Genomic DNA, 21,269 nt, shown 5'->3' on the forward strand with positions numbered 1-21,269 from the left:
TCAATTCTGCTTGTTGCCGATCGAGCAGCCCTATCTGTGTCGTCACGTAGCGTCAATGTCACCATGTCTTTAACAAGTTTTGTGACGTCAATGTCACCATGTCTTTAACAAGTTTTGTGACGTCAATGTCACCATGTCTTTAACAAGTTTTGTGACGTCAATGTCACCATGTCTTTAACAAGTTTTGTGACGTCAATGTCACCATGTCTTTAACAAGTTTTGTGACGTCAATGTCACCATGTCTTTAACAAGTTTTGTGACGTCAATGTCACCATGTCTTTAACAAGTTTTGTGACGTCAATGTCACCATGTCTTTAACAAGTTTTGTGACGTCAATGTCACCATGTCTTTAACAAGTTTTGTGACATCAATGTCACCATGTCTTTAACAAGTTTCGTGACGTCAATGTCACCGTGTCTTTAACAAGTTTCGTGACGTCAGTGTCGCCGTGTCTTTAACAAGTTTGTTGATCTCGTCTGTGTTACAAATATCGTACTAATGGCAAGTCTTACATAATTACAGTGTCACGTGCTGGCTGAGCACCAATCAGCTTGGAGAACTCACCCAGTGCCGGAGTTGGGCTGAGGCTGGCAGTCTTGTGGGTGACCTTTTGACCCCGTGTGCTTATTTGAGCAACTCTCTGGGATAACTGTGTGGCTCTCTGGAATATTTGTGTGACTCTCTGGAATATTTGTGTGACTCTCTGGAATATTTGTGTGACTCTCTGGAATATTTGTGTGACTCTCTGGAATATTTGTGTGACTCTCTGGAATATTTGTGTGACTCTCTGGAATATTTGTGTGACTCTCTGGAATATTTGTGTGGCTCTGTGAACTATTTGCGTGAGCCCATGCTACAGCCTATTATGTATCTTGTACTTTGGGTGAGGATAATTTTTGTGTATGTCATCAAATATTCTAGCTGATGTCATCTAACGTGACAAATATTCAGGCTAACGACCTCAAGGCTGACAGTTGCTCAAAATGATGACCTTTAGCCTGACCTACTAACCATGACCAGCCTTGACCTACTGACCATGACTAACCCTGACCATGACTAACCCTGACCTACTGACTAGCCCTAAAGTAGGCTACTAGCAACCACACGTCACCACCTGATTTAACGACGCCCTATAACGCTAAAGCTCTCCAAATGTCTCCACATGACAATGTCCTCTCAGCCTGTACATCCAAAGAGAAACGTGTCAGAAAAAAAAGTTAAATTGTCTGTCGTTGCCTTAATAATTATATTTTCGCCTCCTATGTATAAAAAAGATGATTTTCAGCTGAAATGTTTGATCAAGAGATGAATTAAGCGATCAGCTCTCATCATATCATCCTCTCCATATTGGATGACTCAGAAAATTGCATCAGGAGCAAAAAAAAACTGACAAAGATTGGGAATTAAAGTGAAATGTTGGGAAAAACTCAAACCTTAAAATAGAATGCCGATAATAGTTTTGAGGATATTCACACATATACCGCTTGTGATTCGCTGTTTAGTTAAGTGTTTCACGTGATGCATGATACGCTCCTTGAAGGTAAACTTGGCCCGTCGTTAAGTTTAAATCGAATTATCTTTGGTAAGTGTTAGAAACTGCTGATCTTATCTGACGGACAGCTCCACCAAATATAGCGGGAATCAGTAGCTCACCAAAAAATTAATTAATGTTTGGTGGCAATCAGTCAAATGCGTGTATCAACTGTTGTAGTGTTGTGTTTGTGATTGTGTGTGTGTCCCCTAGCATACTGGTGTTTGTATTGTGTATGATGTTATGTCTGTATTTTCTGTGCCTGTATTTTTGTGTACATGTATCTGTATTTTCTGTTTGTTTGTATTTTATTATGTTGTGCGTGTAATTGTTTTGCATTTTTTGTATATCTGTATGTTGTATATCTTTACTTGTATGTTTGTACATTGGTGTTATTCTATACATGTGTGTTTGTTTATGTTGCATATTTGTATGTCTTTATCTTGCATATATGTTTGTATTTTTGCTGGTTTTTATTTTTGAAGTCCTTTTTCAATGTTTATACCAGCGTTATGTATTTTCTCTATCAAACCGTCGTCAGGAACCATAACTCCGTATAATTGTTATGGTGTTTTCACACTTACATATTTTTGTAATTAACGCCACATTAACTCAATCACTGAACAATTACGAGGAATCATTTATTGAATGAACGCGGGTATAAAAACACGGTTCTCTCCCCACACCTGAGCGTGTTTTTAATATTGGAAATGTGTGGTTTGTCTCCCCTTGGGCCATCCTGCCATGTGAATCAGACATCACATGGAGTAATTTCCCCTGACGTTGAGCCCATTCTCTTTTTCCGGCGTAGGCCGCCATTCTGGGAAAGTGGTCTGTATGAAATCATTGTTTCCTCATATTTTATCAGCGCTGTTAACTGATACTGTTGTGTGTTAAAAAAAAACAATTGTTTTTTCCTATTTCGTCGTTGTAATTTAGTACGTAGGCTTCTGTTGTCGCCCCCCTCCCCCTTCCCCCTCCTACGCAGATAGATATATTTATATAAGGTCAGTATTTTCATCTTATATAAATGTTTGTAATCATAAAGCCAAACAAAGAGTGAATCAAATGTGTAATGAGAAGTCAGATGAACAGAGAATCTTGAGCTAGCTCTTGAGACACAAAGGGCCACTACTCAGATTGCCACAGTTGTTGGCTGCCGAGTACCGTCGTTACTTACCTCCCTTGACTTATCGATTGCGAGTTTGACGAGGTAGATATCGATATGATGATTGGTGACGTGTGCAAATTTCTGGTGTGGGGACGGGTGGCGTGTCACGTGATTGCTTCGGTGATGTAAGCGGTTTTCATTACCAGGTAAATTACACACATTACACACGTGTACTGGTAAATTACACGAAGCACAGGAACACAGAGAGACTTGTAACAATGAATTGACCGTTATTTTACAATGCCCTGCACGGGTCATACACATGTCATACACATGTCATACAAATGTCATACACATGTCATACACATAATGTCATTTCCGTTATGAAATCCACTTGACACGAATTAAACGATGTCATATACAAAATGTCATCCCCATCAACACGGTGTGACAAAAATTCCTCAAGAACATGATGATGTTCACTTGATGATAAAGGTTGCTGTAAAAGTGAATGTGAAAACCAGATCCATACCTGGATGTTTGTAGATGGTTACATTCACTAGACGGGATAGGTTTGTCGGGAAATACAGGAGATCAGTTGGTTACCCGCGTGTTGGAACACTTTTCTCACGTTCACATTCTTCACTCTATAATCTCGTTTTATCACTCTACCCAGTTTTCATCTCTTCTTTTTGCTTCTTCTCCTACGCTGTCTCTCTTTCCTTTCCTCTGTCTACACATCGTTCTAGTTCTCCCCTCCCTCCCCCTCCCCCTCCCCCTCCCCCACCCCCCACCCCTCTAGTGCCATCAAACGCCGGCTTCCTTCCCCGAGTCAGCAGATATTTGCCCTGTCAATGATCTTCAGGAGTTCCTGTATCTCAAGTGTGGGGAGAGATCAAGGGCTGACCCTCCCCCACACCCCACCGGCTCAATAACCTGACCCACGTTATCAGCCCGTGGGTCCCAGATATCTCACATTATCAGCCCGTGGGTACCATAACCTGACCCACGTTATCAGCCCGTGGGTAACACATATCTCACGTTATTTGCCCGTGGGTAGCACACCCACACGACTGTAGGTGAGCCTACTGCACGTGTTTATGACGTCTGTCTTGAGGCAATAATTCACATCTCGTCCATTTTCTTGTAGTGGGTGGTGATGGGGTGGGGGGGAGTTGAAGTAAGTTGATCGTAATTTATACATAAAACATGGAACATGATCAAGTTGCTTTTACCACGGGTTATGTACACCGGTGTTACACGTGTGATATAAGGGTGATACAAGGTGATACAATGGCTATATAATTTTACAAGGTTAATAGGCCCTATATAGGTGATATAAGGGTGGTACCAGATTATAAAACCGGTGATACCAGTGAGGGAGGGGGGGGGGGGCATTAAAGTACAGGGCTGTAATTAAAACCTCGATACGATAGCTCGGGTTCTCTACTTCATTCAGTCACCCCACCATATACCGTACCGACCAGTCACCCCCACCCGACCCCCAGCCCGTGGTGCCGTGAATGCAGTCTGTCCGGGTCAAGTTCTCTCTGTTACTACTGTGTTGACTCTCGCCCACTGGCCCGCCGCTCCCCCACTGGCCCGCCCCTCCCCCCACTGAGATAGAGGGCCACAACCCACGTGATTGGGTCCAATGTTGATTCGATTCACGGGGACTTAAAAACAGGTTACGTCACATTACAGTCAGAGGCATCAAGAGAAGGGCAGAGGGGCAGAGACTGAGGGGGCAGACACACAGGGTACAGGCACGGCGGGCCTATAGAATAGATGGACTTACAAACAGAAGGCCTTTAAATAGATGGGAATACCTAATGCTAAATAAATTGACTTGTAGCATACACTTTGTGAGAAGTTTAGAATTTCCGAGCTGGGGGGAGGGTGGGGTAGTGAGTACATTCAACAGACTTCACAAATGGATCCTATCTATATGGTAATCTCTTCAGATGAATCATTACGTCTCTCGCAGGGATTTAGAAACCTGGGGGTGGGGGAGGGGGGTGGTGGGGAGAGGACGGAAGGTTCAAAACTTTAGTCGTGTCCATGTTCGGACTTTTAGACTGCAAAATGTTTGAACAGAACCACCCCCAAACTCCAACCCCTCCCCCCACACCCACATGTACTAGGTTTAAATAATTGAGTTTGAAATCTTTTGTTTCATGAAACCTATACAAGAAAATTTTATACTTTAGAACTATTCATTTTACGTTGATGTGTGATGAAGTACTATGGACAATGCTTTAAAGTTGATGATTGTAAAGTTGAAGATACGTAATGTAGAATAAATGACAATCATTTTACGTTGATGTGTGATGAAGTACTATGGCCAATCCCTTAAAGTTGATGTGTAGTGAGTGTAGAGGTGAGGACTCTTATTTTAGTGTAGAATAAAGGACAGCCATGAGTTTTGTAGAATTAAAGAAAATATATTCTACAGTGTATAATTAAGGAAAATTATTTTAGTCGATGTATTGTGTAGAGTTGTACAAGTAATGATAACATGCTAAGCTGATGTGTAGTGTAGGATTAAGGACAATTATTTTAAATTAATGAGTTGTACAAGTAATGATAACATGCTCAGCTGATGTGTAGTGTAGGATTAAGGACAATTATTTTAAATTAATGTGTTGTACAAGTAATGATAACATGCTAAGCTGATGTGTAGTGTAGGATTAAGGACAATTATTTTAAATTAATGAGTTGTACAAGTAATGATAACATGCTCAGCTGATGTGTAGTGTAGGATTAAGGACAATTATTTTAAATTAATGAGTTGTACAAGTAATGATAACATGCTCAGCTGATGTGTAGTGTAGGATTAAGGACAATTATTTTAAATTAATGAGTTGTACAAGTAATGATAACATGCTCAGCTGATGTGTAGTGTAGGATTAAGGACAATTATTTTAAATTAATGAGTTGTACAAGTAATGATAACATGCTCAACTGATGTCTAGTGTAGGATTAAGGACAATTATTTTAAGTTTTAGAGTTGTACAAGTAATGATAACATGCTCAGCTGATGTGTAGTGTAGGATTAAGGACAATTATTTTAAATTAATGTGTTGTACAAGTAATGATAACATGCTAAGCTGGTGTATAGTGTAGGATTAAGGACAATTATTTTAAATTAATGTGTTGTACAAGTAATGATAACATACTCAGCTGATGTCTAGTGTAGGATTAAGGACGATGAGCTCTGAGACCCCCGATAGTAAGGGAAGTAACCCCACAGCTGTAGCGCAGTAAAGAACTGGCCCATTTTTCCAGTGCTGACCCGTCCAAGTTTTCATCAGTCCCGTGTTTGATCAACAAACATCCCACACCATGTTGTATCCTATTGATTGGCTGGACGAGATCACGTGATGGCCGTGTTAGGACAGCACGCGCGGTTTCCAGATGGTTGTGTGAGCTTCACGCATGAGTGGTTTCCTTCATCTCCAGTTCACTGGGCGCTGGCCCGGGGTTTAAACTAAGGTCTGAGTTGTGGCAATAGTGGAGTTGTGGTAATAGTGGGTCGTGGCAATATTGGAGTTGTGGCAATAGTGGAGTTGTGAGAGTAGTGGAGTTGTGGCAATAGTAGAGTTGTCGCAATAGTAGAGTTGTGACAATAGTATAGTTGTGGTAATAGTTGTGGTAATAGTAGAGTTGTGGCAATAGTAGAGTTGCCAACGAACTTTGACTCTAATACAGTATTAATCTATCAGACATTTTGACAGTGTCAGCTACACTTGTAAGAGCTACAACAGCATGAATGGTGGGTGTGGTTAACTCAGCTGTGTAGTACCCGGCTCGAGTTGGGGAATGAAGATTGTACAGAAATACGCTGAGACACTGAAGACAGTGGCTTAGGTGGTAGAAACGTTCAAACAGGATATTTTGGAGAATTTTTAATAGCACAAGTTCTACAAAACTTAAACCTCCTAGTTTTGTTTAATTGTACATAATCATTGTGTACATTAGAGAAGTATTCTATGTGTACATGTGGGGAATGTGTACCGGAATGTAATTGTGTTACACTGTGTGTCGCCTGTCGCCAGGATGCGTCTGTAGTGTGTGTTCTTCACACGCCCCGCCCACCTCAAGAACAGATATAGATTTGACTTTCACTTGCCCCGCCCACCTCAAGAACAGATATAGATTTGACTTTCACACGCCCCGCCCACCTCAAGAACAGATATAGATTTGACTTTCACACGCCCCGCCCACCTCAAGAACAGATATAGATTTGACTTTCACTTGCCCCGCCCACCTCAAGAACAGATATAGATTTGACTTTCACACGCCCCGCCCACCTCAACAACAGATATAGATTTGACTTTCACTTGCCCCGCCCACCTCAAGAACAGATATAGATTTGACTTTCACACGCCCCGCCCACCTCAAGAACAGATATAGATTTGACTTTCACTTGCCCCGCCCACCTCAAGAACAGATATAGATTTGACTTTCACTTGCCCCGCCCACCTCAAGAACAGATATAGATTTGACTTTCACACGCCCCGCCCACCTCAAGAACAGATATAGATTTGACTTTCACACGCCCCGCCCACCTCAAGAACAGATATAGATTTGACTTTCACTTGCCCCGCCCACCTCAAGAACAGATATAGATTTGACTTTCACACGCCCCGCCCACCTCAACAACAGATATAGATTTGACTTTCACTTGCCCCGCCCACCTCAAGAACAGATATAGATTTGACTTTCACACGCCCCGCCCACCTCAAGAACAGATATAGATTTGACTTTCACTTGCCCCGCCCACCTCAAGAACAGATATAGATTTGACTTTCACTTGCCCCGCCCACCTCAAGAACAGATATAGATTTGACTTTCACTTGCCCCGCCCACCTCAAGAACAGATATAGATTTGACTTTCACTTGCCCCGCCCACCTCAAGAACAGATATAGATTTGACTTTCACACGCCCCGCCCACCTCAAGAACAGATATAGATTTGACTTTCACTTGCCCCGCCCACCTCAAGAACAGATATAGATTTGACTTTCACAAGCCCCGCCCACCTCAAGAACAGATATAGATTTGACTTTCACAAGCCCCGCCCATCTCAAGAACGGATATAGATTTGACTTTCGCACCCCACGCCCACCACGCAAACATAATCATGGCTTCCATTTCCATCATCAAAACATCATTGCTCACTCATGCGTCACATTTTCCCGATCAGAAGAAACGATTCTGTTGTCATAATTTTTTTAAGTTTTAAAAACCTAATGACATGGGATAATTACCGGAACAAAAAATAATTAAAATACGGTAATTAAAATACGGTAATTACATAAAACTCAGTTGACAACTCCGTGATGGAACTTTTTACTTTCGTTTTTGGTTTCCAAGTCAAGAAATTAATGTAATCCTCAACAAGCCGATCTCGGGTCGTCTCATGATTGACCGGTTACATGGTCATAACTGACCGGTTAAGTTGATAAAAACGGTCCGGTTAGGTTAAGGGCAACAAAAAACGACAAAAGAAAACACTGACAACTATTTTCAAATCTGCCAAAAAAAAAAAAATTGCAATTATTTTCTGGAATCTTTTTTTGGTATCAAATCCAGGACTCAGCAGCGATGTAGCATGACAGACTGACAAGCTCTTCCACTGGACCTTGACAGTCTGTCAAGGCGTCCTCTGGAGCCATTACAGGCTAACAACTCTGTCTAGAATTAGATCATACCCAGCCTCAGAACATCGACAGAAAATCGCCAGGAAATCATCATTATCGCCTCCACTGTGGCGCACAATTTGGGGGCCGCTGGGGGCCATGATCGAGCTTCTAATTGCGCCATGGAGCCGTCAGACAATTGGGTTCAGAGTTTGGGGGGGGGGGGGTACATTTATCTTTTATTTGGGGGTGGGGGGGGGGGGCGGAAAGATAGACACGTCTGCCTGAAATACAAACATACATTTTGTATACCTAAGTAAATAACCTATCTATGTACTAACATAATAAACTAACATACATTGTCTATGCCCAATGAACTAACTCCCACATATATTTTTGCCTAAACAACAAAGTTACGTATAAGCTTTGAGCCTAAAAACCTTACTTGTATGTGTAGCGCATGAGATCTTTTAAAATCTGCATTTAATTGTGCTCACGTGAGCCTCGATGTGAATCAAATGTCCGTTGAGAACGCTGAAAGATTTTTATCTGATTGAAAAAGATAATTGGATAAATTCTTTTTTTTTAAAACGAAATAGCAAAAAAAAGTTGCCGTTAAATAGGTTTCCAAATAAATAGAGATCTATATTTTTTTTACTTCTGCTACAGAGTTTAGACGATTGAGTGAAGTTTTAATGAGCTTCAATTGTAGGTCAAGATAGATATCAGGTAAAAATAGATATTGAGATGCACTCAATTGCCATTTAATTAAAAAAACATTTCCACTAAATAAATTTCTTCTGTCTGACGTTCTAAGCAAGACATTTTGTCAAAACCACTCGCTAGTTGTAATCCTGCAGCCCACACGTCCCCACCCCTCCCACCCCGCCCTCCCCTCCACTTGCAGCCCACCCCTCCCACCCCTCTGCTATGTGGCGCCAGGATCGTGCCCAAAGCCCTGGCATGTAAATTATCTTTGAAACAAATTCCGCCTTAAGACTCTCGCCCGTGCCCGCTACATTGTCTCGGTCTCAGAGGTTTTCTCTGTTTCATTCTTTCCTGTCTTTCTTGGTTCTAGCTAGCGAGCTGTTGGCTGCAGCTAGACCTGGCTGCAGCTAGACATGACTGGCTGTATCAAACAACGTTGTTGTCCGACAAACGAACCCGTTATCAATGACGTCACGCCCCGACTTCCGGCGCCGTGTTGAAAGGTCACTTCCAGCCAATTGTTCGATAACGTCATTGTGGACGGCTCACGGGCCGGGGTCAGTAAATAACCAGATCGGTGAGATAAAGTAATCACGTCGGTGAGATAAAGTAATCACGTTGGTGAGATAAAGTAATCACGTTGGTGAGATAAAGTAATCACGTCGGTGAGATAACGGAAAAATGAGATACGTTTGAAATGCGAGGGCGGGATGGGCTGGCATCAAAATAAGCTTTCTTTAAAGTTTGATCTATCTACCATCCATCTTGCCTACCATCTGTCAAACCATCTACCATCCATCTTGCCTACCATCTGTCAAACCATCTACCATCCATCTTGCCTACCATCTGTCAAACCATCTACCATCCATCTTGCCTACCATATGTCAAACCATCTACCATCCACCCTGCCTACCATCTTTAGTACCCTTCACACGGCTGAATGTTTGCATTGAATGTTTGTATGAATGTTTGTATAAAATGTTTGTATTGAATGTTTTTACAAATGCACATACACACAAACCAATTAACCTGTTGGGTCGTTATTTTCCTTACTCCCCCAGAGATATAAATAGCATTTGTGGCCAGGTTTCTCTGCATTGACAGACCAGCACGTACAATCTATCAACATTTATTTGTATTTGCTTGTTTATGGTGATTGGTCGATAAAGAAAATTGCGCATTTGTGTAAACCTGGGCCTAAATTCAGAGAGTTAATTACTGGGGAGTGTGTGTGTGTGTGTGTATGAGGGAGGAAGGCGAGTTGTCCATACGAATGTCCGAATTATACAGTTAATCCACAGCCTCACAACAAAAAAAGTTTGAATCCCTCACACACACACATAAATCCTCAAGTCCATATCCGCTAGCCGACACGGATATGTCTTAGGGATTAGGACCGTTGCTAATGACGTCATTAACAACATATTACATCATCGTCTGTTGGAAATCCATACTCACCCAAAAAGAAATCACAATGTTTATTCTATTGAAACTATAGACTTGACTAATTGTAGCCCATTTCCCTGTAGCCCACTATTCTGTAGCCCACTATCATGTAAGACACTATCCTGTAGCCCACTATCCCGTAGCCCACTATACTGTAGCCCACTATCCTGTAGCCCACTATCCAGTATCCCAGAATCCTGTATCCCACTATCATGTAGCCCTTTATCCTGTAGCCCACTATCCTGTAGCCCACTATCCTGTAGCCCACTATCCTGTAGCCCACTATCCTGTAGCCCACTATCCTGTAGCCCACTATACTGTAGTCCACTATCCTGTATCCCACTATCCTGTATCCCACTATCATGTAGCCCTTTATCCTGTAGCCCACTATCCTGTAGCCCACTATCCTGTAGCCCACTATTCTGTCGCCCACTATCCTGTAGCCCACTATCCTGTAGCCCACTATCCTGTAGCCCACGGGTCAGTTAACCACCAAAAAAGCCACCAGCCCACACACAAACTTATATTCCTCCATAAATTTTCATAAACGTCAAATTTATTTTGTCCGGGCGGTCAGGACCGAAGAAAATGATTTCCAGTTCTACCGTCAGGGATTATCCGATTGTCCGAGTTCTGAGCTATTAGTCCTGATGTATCGATTTATTGAACACTAAGGCACCGCCTTCTTTTCTTTGATGGTTTTACGTAATACACGCATTCGACAAGTAATACAAATGTCCAATTCGACAAGTAATACAAATGTCCAATTCGACAAGTAATACAAATGTCCAATTATGTCTTTCTAAAAGAAATAAGAGTGTCCCATTGCAATATGCTAAGAATACCACAAACATCCAAAGAATTACAAGTGACAAATTGTAGCATTCTAAAAATAGGCTACTACAAATGTCCAATAGAAAAGCACTACAAATGTTCAATTATAGCGTTTTAAAAGTACTACACATGTCATGTTTCACTTGATATTAACCACTGCTAATCAGCTGATTTCTAACGAAATGACTTCAATGTCAACATCTCTACTCGAATAAATCAGTCGCCTCTATAACAGTCGCCACTATATCAGTCGCCTCTATATCAGTCGCCCCTATATCAGTCGCCTCTATATCAGTCGTTTCTATATCAGTCGCCTCTATATCAGTCACCTCTAAATCAGTCGCCACTATATCAGTCGCCTCTATATCAGTCGCCACTGATTCAGTCGCAACTGATTCAGTCGCCACTGTATCAGTCGCCACTGATTTAGTCGCCACTGATTCAGTCGCCACTGATCAAATGGAGACATTAATGCGTGGACAACTCGGTATAGAAACAATAAAGGGAGTGAATCCATGCCTGTGTTGTGATTGGGGTTGCGACCCCTAGTTTCCTGGCGACCCCTAGTTTCCTGGCGACCCATAGTTTCCAGGCGATGTAACAAAACTGGATTTTCCCGATTATTGGATGTAATCAGACATTTTTTTGTTCCTGGCGCCCCTCTAGAATTACTGCGATCCTTCGCGTTTGACTGCGGCATTTTTTTTTTCGATTTTGGTAAGGGGGGTAATTGAGTGCAATCAGCGGCAGGCGAGTGACGGCACTTGGAAAGTAAACTATAAAATAAGGCTAACGATTTTTATTCTTAGCGAATAAAGAAACAATATTTATAGTGTAACTACATTATCTCTAAGCTATATATATATATATATATATATATATATATATATATATATATATATATATATATATATATATATATATAGTAGACCCAATACTGTATATATGGTAATTTAAAACTAAACAATCAATACAAAATTATTTTCACAAAAAATATTAGAAGCCAAAGATGTTTTGTTTAAAATCCCACAACCAATTTTGCCTTTAGCTTACACTTTTTCGTTTATCTTATAAATTTTGTCGTTCGACTCTTACATTTTGACGTTTTTATGACATTATAGTCCTACAAAAACGTGTTAACACAAGGCGTTAATTAACAATCCCTACCCACCTGAACGTATTTTGTTCTTCCTCCCCCCTTCTCTCACCCCCCCCCCACCCCAAACCCACCACAACCCCATCTCCCGCAATACTGCTACTATCGATTCGGTTGAGAGAATTTACTGCCCGATATTGCCTGGTTAGGATGTGTATGTAGGTCAGTGGTGGTAGTGGTTTGTGGGGGGTGGCCACGTTTGATGAAGGTGGTTAGTGGGGGTGGATGAGTTTGATGAAAATATCCCATGTTTACATTAGCTACACAAAATATCCCATGTTTACAATAGCTACACAAGATATCCCATGTTTACATTAGCTACATAATATATCCCATGTTTACATTAGCTACACAAGATATCCCATGTTTACATTAGCTACACAAGATATCCCATGTTTACATTAGCTACACAAGATATCCCATGTTTACATTAGCTACACAATATATCCCATGTTTACAATAGCTACACAAGATATCCCATGTTTACATTAGCTACACAAGATATCCCATGTTTACATTAGCTACACAAGATATCCCATGTTTACATTAGCTACACAATATATCCCATGTTTACAATAGCTACACAAGATATCCCATGTTTACATTAGCTATACAATATATCCCATGTTTACATTAGCTACACAAGATATCCCATGTTTACATTAGCTTCACCAAACAAAATATCCCATGTTTACATTAGCTACACAAAATATCCCATGTTTACATTAGCTACACAAGATATCCCATGTTTACATTAGCTACACAAGATATCCCATGTTTACATTAGCTACACAAGATATCCCATGTTTACATTAGCTATACAATATATCCCATGTTTACATTAGCTACACAAGATATCCCATGTTTACATTAGCTATACAATATATCCCATGTTTACATTAGCTACACAAGATATCCCATGTTTACATTAGCTACACAAGATATCGCATGCATCCTTGCACAGAAAGTTTTTTCAACCAATCAAATTACACGGCGATACATCTAAAAACTTTTTGTCGCTTACATTGTCCTCATCCATTTTGTGCTCGGGGCGTTAATAAAAGCAAATATATTTTCCCATAATGCCCAGCAAATATATTTTCCCAGCATGCTCAGCAAATATATTTTCCCAGCATGCTCAGCAAATATATTTTCCCACCATGCCTAGAAAATATTTTTTCCCCGGAAACTCAAGACTTCCTTAGTTCCGGTGTTCTATTCATTGAGCTCCAGTTTTGTGGTCTGTCTGCCACTTATCTGTCCATCACTTACTTTCCCTTCCTTTAGTCGTATCTAGGCGACAATAGACAGACATCATAAGACACAATCTAGCAGACACCCAGTCAGACGAAACCAATGCACCTACAGTACAGTGTCACTGACAGACATGTTTAACCATAGACTAAACTTCATTTAGTTTTATTTCTCTTTTAGAAAATGTCTAACTTGGTAGTAATCTATGTAAATTTTAAACTAATTATGTTCTATAAAATATTACTAAAATGCTCTATAAAATATTACTTATAATTGATCGGCTTTACAGACCTCTTGTTAGTTGTGCTATAATTAAGACTTATGCCTAGATAAAAACATAGTGTCTTGAATATCCGACTTTATTCTGACAACCTTCTTCAATCGCTGGGATTGTGAAGATGATTTTTGAAACATTTTAGCCATTTATTTTAAGATATCTTCAATACAATGAATATGTATACATTTAATGAAATAATTATAAAAAGGTTGATCATAAATGAAAAATCTTATCGCTTCGCTACAGATTTAAGTCTCTGACTGAAATCTATTCTTATCAGTACATGAAACCGTCAGATAAGGTCTCACTAAAATCTATTTCTATCAGATTAGACCCAACTAACTGAAATCTGTGTCCGTATTTACCGCCAACCTTTCACTGTTTGACTCCAACTTTTGCCGATGATGTGTTTGTCTGAGATTAACTCGATCATCGATTCGATGTCTCCGACATTTTTATCGAAATATTTTGATCCGACTAGTCCGCGCAAGTTTTCGCCGCATTATTCAGAACTTTTATTTCTGTCAAAACCCAAACCTTAAGTCCGTAAATCTGGGCCAGCACTCGAACATAGCGGCCCTTTGAGACACGGACAACTCTCGGCTTAGAGTGAGGCGAGTTGTCGAACGTTAGGGTGGTGTCCCTTTAGTTGCATCTCTGTATTGAAAATATAACTCAATACAGAGTAGAAACTAGTTTGTTTATCTGAACATTTGTCATTCAGATGTTTATTTAGTTAAATGAGCATCTAGACTGGTCTATTTTTAACACGTTTTTATCAACTCAGCTTCGCGTGTGTTTGTTGTTAAAATTGACATCGAAAATTAGCCCACTTCTGATTGTTCTATAGTTCTGAAATTTGGCATGCAGGCTACTTTCGCCTAACAATTTCAGATGCAAACATAAAAACTAGCAATTAGAGACCGTAATTAGCTTAATTTAATTACGCCCAAAGGACCATAAAATTGAGGACATGATTTCTAAAGATACCGACAAGACTGGAGGCCTATTGACAGTTACTTCGGCCCCAATCGATGTGAGCGCGCTGGCCGTGATCGTATAGTGGTTAGTACTTCGCGTTGTGGCCGCGACAACCCAGGTTCGAATCCTGGTCGCTCAAGATTTTTAGTCCGTGTATTTATAAACACTTAGTCAAGTCATACTTAATCAAGTCATTAGATAAAGTAGAAAATAAACTATATAAAAAACTTTTTTAAAAACCACGTTTTTCATGTGTAGCAACGGACTAAAAAGGAGAAAATAAAATACTTAAAAAAACTTTTTAAAAAACCACGTTTTTCTTGTGGACTAAAAAGTAGAAAATAACTATTTACATACATTTGATGACAAAAAACGTGGGTCGGGCAGATGGGTCGGGAAATTTGATGGTGAACGTACCCAACTTTTTTGTCATCAAATGTATGTAAATAGTTATTTTCTACTTTTTAGTCCACAAGAAAAACGTGGTTTTTTAAAAAGTTTTTTTAAGTATTTTATTCTCCGAACAGTTTGTCATTCAGATGTTTAATTCGTTGAATGAGTATCTAGACTGGTGTATTTTATCCGAACAGTTTGTCATTCAGATGTTTAGTTAGTTGAATAAGCATCTAGACTGGTCTATTTTTCTCCGAACAGTTTGTCATTCAGATGTTTAATTACTTGAATAAGCATCTAGACTGGTCTATTTTTCTTTGAACATTTTGTCATTCAGATGTTTAATTACTTGAATAAGCATCTAGACTGGATTATTTTTCTTTGAACATTTTGTCATTAAGATGTTTAATTCGTTGAATGAGTATCTAGACTGGTGTATTTTATCCTAACAGTTTGTCATTCAGATGTTTATTTAGTTAAATGAGCATCTAGACTGGTCTATTTTTCTCCGAACAGTTTGTCATTCAGATGTTTAATTCGTTGAATGAGTATCTAGACTGGTGTATTTTATCCGAACAGTTTGTCATTCAGATGTTTAGTTAGTTGAATAAGCATCTAGACTGGTCTATTTTTCTCCGAACAGTTTGTCATTCAGATGTTTAATTACTTGAATAAGCATCTAGACTGGTCTATTTTTCTTTGAACATTTTGTCATTCAGATGTTTAATTACTTGAATAAGCATCTAGACTGGATTATTTTTCTTTGAACATTTTGTCATTAAGATGTTTAATTCGTTGAATGAGTATCTAGACTGGTGTATTTTATCCTAACAGTTTGTCATTCAGATGTTTATTTAGTTAAATGAGCATCTAGACTGGTCTATTTTTCTCCGAACAGTTTGTCATTCAGATGTTTAATTCGTTGAATGAGTATCTAGACTGGTGTATTTTATCCGAACAGTTTGTCATTCAGATGTTTAGTTAGTTGAATAAGCATCTAGACTGGTCTATTTTTCTCCGAACAGTTTGTCATTCAGATGTTTAATTACTTGAATAAGCATCTAGACTGGTCTATTTTTCTTTGAACATTTTGTCATTCAGATGTTTAATTACTTGAATAAGCATCTAGACTGGTGTATTTTATCCGAACAGTTTGTCATTCAGATGTTTAATTAGTTGAATGAGTATCTAGACTGATCTATTTTTCCCACGTTTTTTCTCCGAACAGTTGGTCATTCAGATATTTAATTAGTTGAATGAGTATCTAGACTGGTTTATTTTATCCGAACAGTTTGTCATTCAGATGTTTAATTAGTTGAATGAGTATCTAGACTGATCTATTTTTCCCACGTTTTTTCTCCGAACAGTTAGTCATTCAGATGTTTAATTACTTGCATGAGTATCTAGACCAGGGGCGGAACCACTATACCGCCAGACCCCTTAGTTCTACTGTAACTAACACCTACTGTTGCATAGAGATAAAAAAAAACACTACGAGAGCAGTGAAAGCTTGGCAAACCTTCAATCCACTTCCATGACTTACTGCTTCTCTTAAACGATTGTAAAAGAGTTGCGCATTAAGCTCGTTAAAATAGTTTTGTTCTAAGGAAATTTAAAAGAAATTTCTTCTCTTAGCTATTATTAAAATAAAGCGTACTAAAGAATGGCATAGCTATAAAGCGGATCTAGACTAGTTTATTTTTCTCTGAACAGTTTGATGAGGATGTGGTTGATCTAGACTAGTTTATTTTTCTCTGAATAGTTTGATGAGGATGTGGTTGATCTAGACTAGTTTATTTTTCTCTGAACAGTTTGATGAGGATGTGGTTGATCTAGACTAGTTTATTTTTTCTCTGAACAGTTTGATGAGGATGTGGTTGATCTAGACTAGTTTATTTTTTCTCTCACAGTTTGAGCAGGATGTGGTTGATCTAGACTAGTTTATTTTTTCTCTGAATAGTTTGATGAGGATGTGGTTGATCTAGACTAGTTTATTTTTTCTCTGAATAGTTTGATGAGGATGTGGTTGATCTAGACTAGTTTATTTTTCTCTCAACAGTTTGATCAGGATGTGGTTGAGCTGGACACGGCACTATGGATGACATACGGACAGAGGTGGTCAATGGCAAGTACACGGACGAGGAGAACAGTGACGCCTTCTCGGAGTTCCAGGGGACGGTCATATGGCCCAGACGGTGAGTAGTTCATGGGGGGGGGGGGGGGGGGTCAACTAGACCAGACGGTGAGTAGTTCATGGGGGGGGGGGTCAACTAGACCAGACGGTGAGTAGTTCATGGGGGGGGGTCAACTAGACCAGACGGTGAGTAGTTCATGGGGGGGGGGGGGGTAATATGCCCAGACGGTGTTCATGGGGGGGGGGGGGTCATCTGAACCAGGTGGTGAGTTAATGGGGGGGGGGGTCATATGCCCAGACGGTCGTGTATAACATGACGTGTACACAGTCCCAGGTTCATGTACACGATACTTATCGCATGACGTGTACACAGTCCCAAGTTCATGTACACGATACTTGTCACATGACGTGTACACAGTCCCATGTTCATGTACACGATACTTGTCACATGACGTGTACACAGTCCCATGTTCAAGTACACGATACTTGTCACATGACGTGTACACAGTCCCATGTTCATGTACACGATACTTATCACATGACGTGTACACAGTCCCAGATTCATGTACACGATACTTGTCACATGACGTGTACACAGTCCCATGTTCATGTACACGATACTTGTCACATGACGTGTACACAGTCCCAGATTCATGTACACGAGACTTGTCACATGATGTGTACACAGTCCTATGTTTTTGTACACGACACATGACGCGTAGTCCCAGGTTTCTCTATGATTCCAGACAGTGTAGACTAAAGGTCACTCCCCCCCTCCCCCAGCCCTCTCCCATTATGGACCTTTTAACATCTTATTGATCCCGGCCGTAGGGCTCGACCCCTGGTTTACACCCCATTGTTACATGGCTGTCTGGACATTAGAGGCTGACCTATGGCCTGACCTCTGACCCCACCTCACTGTGATGGCGATATTTTTTGTAACGAGATATAGACTGAGCGGTTTTACATTGTATTAGATCTAACATATCGTCACAATAGTAGGGAGATTTGTACAATAGTATTTTAGACATTGTAATCTAGACATTCAGATAATTTAAAAACTCACGTAGACACATACGAATAATCCAGCCATCAAGTTGTCACACTTTAATTATCTAGACATCTTAAATTATCGAAACAAATAATTTGTATTTTATAAAAAAATTATTTCAATAATTCTAAAAGTATCTGGACATTGCAGTTTAGTTCTAGACTCATGAGATATAGATCGTGTATAGATATCTGAAGATAGTTTAGTTCTAGACACATGAGATACATATTTTGTACAGATATCTGAAGATAGTTTAGTTCTAGACACATGAGATATAGATCTTGTACAGATATCTGAAGATAGTTTAGTTCTAGACACATGAGATATAGATCTGTACAGAAATCTGAAGATAGTTTAGTTCTAGACACATGAGATATAGATCTTGTACATATATCTGAAGATAGTTTAGCTCTAGACACATGAGATATAGATCTTGTACAGATATCTGAAGATAGTTTAGTTCTAGACACATGAGATATAGATCTTGTACAGATATCTGAAGATAGTTACCTTCTAGACACATGAGATATAGATCTTGTACAGATATCTGAAGATAGTTAACTTCTAGACACATGAGATATAGATCTTGTACAGATATCTGAAGATAGTTACCTTCTAGACACATGAGATATAGATCTTGTACAGATATCTGAAGATAGTTAACTTCTAGACACATGAGATATAGATCTTGTACAGATATCTGAAGATAGTTACCTTCTAGACACATGAGATATAGATCTTGTACAGATATCTGAAGATAGTTACCTTCTAGACACAGATATAGATCTTGTACAGATATCTGAAGATAGTTACCTTCTAGACACATGAGATATAGATCTTGTACAGATATCTGAAGATAGTTACCTTCTAGACACAGATATAGATCTTGTACAGATATCTGAAGATAGTTAACTTCTAGACACATGAGATATAGATCTTGTACAGATATCTGAAGATAGTTACCTTCTAGACACATGAGATATAGATCTTGTACAGATATCTGAAGATAGTTAACTTCTAGACACATGAGATATAGATCTTGTACAGATATCTGAAGATAGTTACCTTCTAGACACATGAGATATAGATCTTGTACAGATATCTGAAGATAGTTACCTTCTAGACACAGATATAGATCTTGTACAGATATCTGAAGATAGTTACCTTCTAGACACATGAGATATAGATCTTGTACAGATATCTGAAGATAGTTACCTTCTAGACACAGATATAGATCTTGTACAGATATCTGAAGATATCATTCGAGCAATTTGTGTGAGGTACCACAGGTCCAAGCTTAGATTTGATGCACACAACAAGCTAAAAATAGACGGGGGTGTGGTCCCTAGACGTGGGTGGTGTTATGGAAACTTCACCATTCCTCCCCTACCCCAGACAGCCGTGAGTTGTATTGTGAAAAAACTTGCCCGTGACTCTCCCCCCCCCCCACCTCCACTTCAGATAGCAGTGAATTGTGTTGTGAAAACTTGCCCGTGACACCCCCCCCCCCTCCACCCCAGACAGCAGTGAGTGTTGTGAAAACTAACCCGTGACTCGGTGCTTTAAAAACGTCATTGATTGAACTTTAAACCACGATGCGGGGTACTCAGGCACCACGAGTGCAGGACGGCCGTTAAGTGGATGGTCAACAGTTCCGTGACTGGAGCAGACGAACTTCTGATCTACGAGCCTGGAATCACAGAGAGGACTGGAGTATCTTACATGGCCCTGGGAGTATCCTGCAAGTCCCTGGGAGTATCCTGCATGGCCCGGGGAGTACCCGGTATGGCCATCAGACTACCGGCCCCTGACCCTCGATGTTCCGTGTGGTGCTTTAAAAACATGGAGAAATAACACTCATTTCCGGCGGGTGGGGGGTGGGGGTGATGGGGAGGGGTGAAAAGAAATTGAGAGGGTATAGTGGTGAGGGGAAGGGGTGGAAAGACATTGAGAGGATAGAAAAGATGGTTAGATAAAAGACGAAGTAGGGAACAGTCTATTTTTAGAAGATGATATTCCTTTGATCAGTTACAGTTGCGTGATCTGGGTAGAAATGGAAGAATGAAATCTATTTTTAGATCATGAGTTACTTGATTATTCACATTAGGGTGGAAAAAAAAGTGGGGAGCACGATATATTTACAACATGATATTCCTAGATTTGTCTACACTCTGGTGATAAAAGTATATAGCGGGGGGGGGGGGGGGGGGGGAATTGACAAAAATATTTTTAGAACATGAAATTGCTTATATTTATTTACATTTCGTGATGTATGAAACAGATTCAGTGCATAAAGTAATCACACTTGTAAAGATAAGTTTTTTTTAAACTTCGTATACTGGTACAAGATATGTAATACTAGTATCAAACCCTTTCGGCCAACAAAGCAGAGAAAAGGCGTGTTCAAAAAATCCCAGCAACAAATCCAGACGTTTTGGGAAAAAATAAAAAAACGCTTTCAAATATTTTCTCTTCAGCTGAGCAACATGACGGGGTTACGGCTCTTTGTTCGTCAGACGTGTACAAATAATTTGACGTCACATCCGGTTTAACTTGTAGCACGCAACTTAACTTGCTGTCAAAACACGTTTTGTTTAGACCCACACTACACTCACACTACATGGCCTTCTACTAGATCAAAATTAGTCATCCATTTTATACCAGACGTCACTTGGTTATGATATACAAGACGTCACTTGGTGATGTTATATCAGACGTCATTTGGTGATTCTATATCAGACGTCAGTTT

The 21,269-nt window shown here is 39.9% G+C and overlaps 1 protein-coding gene across 1 annotated transcript in view; it reads left to right on the top strand.

Moving 5' to 3' along the window:
- Positions 1-21,269, top strand: part of LOC131947662 (uncharacterized) — a 67,289-nt gene that overhangs the window by 32,596 nt on the left and 13,424 nt on the right. The window contains exon 2 of the mRNA XM_059308919.1: positions 17,395-17,530. Coding sequence (XP_059164902.1) covers positions 17,430-17,530 — 101 coding nt within the window. The 5' untranslated portion in view covers positions 17,395-17,429. The remainder of the gene's footprint in view (positions 1-17,394; positions 17,531-21,269) is intronic.

Source organism: Physella acuta, unplaced genomic scaffold (genome assembly GCF_028476545.2).
Source record: "Physella acuta isolate Inbredline_101_S28 unplaced genomic scaffold, ASM2847654v3 ptg000058l, whole genome shotgun sequence".
NCBI classification, from domain to species: Eukaryota; Metazoa; Mollusca; class Gastropoda; family Physidae; genus Physella; species Physella acuta.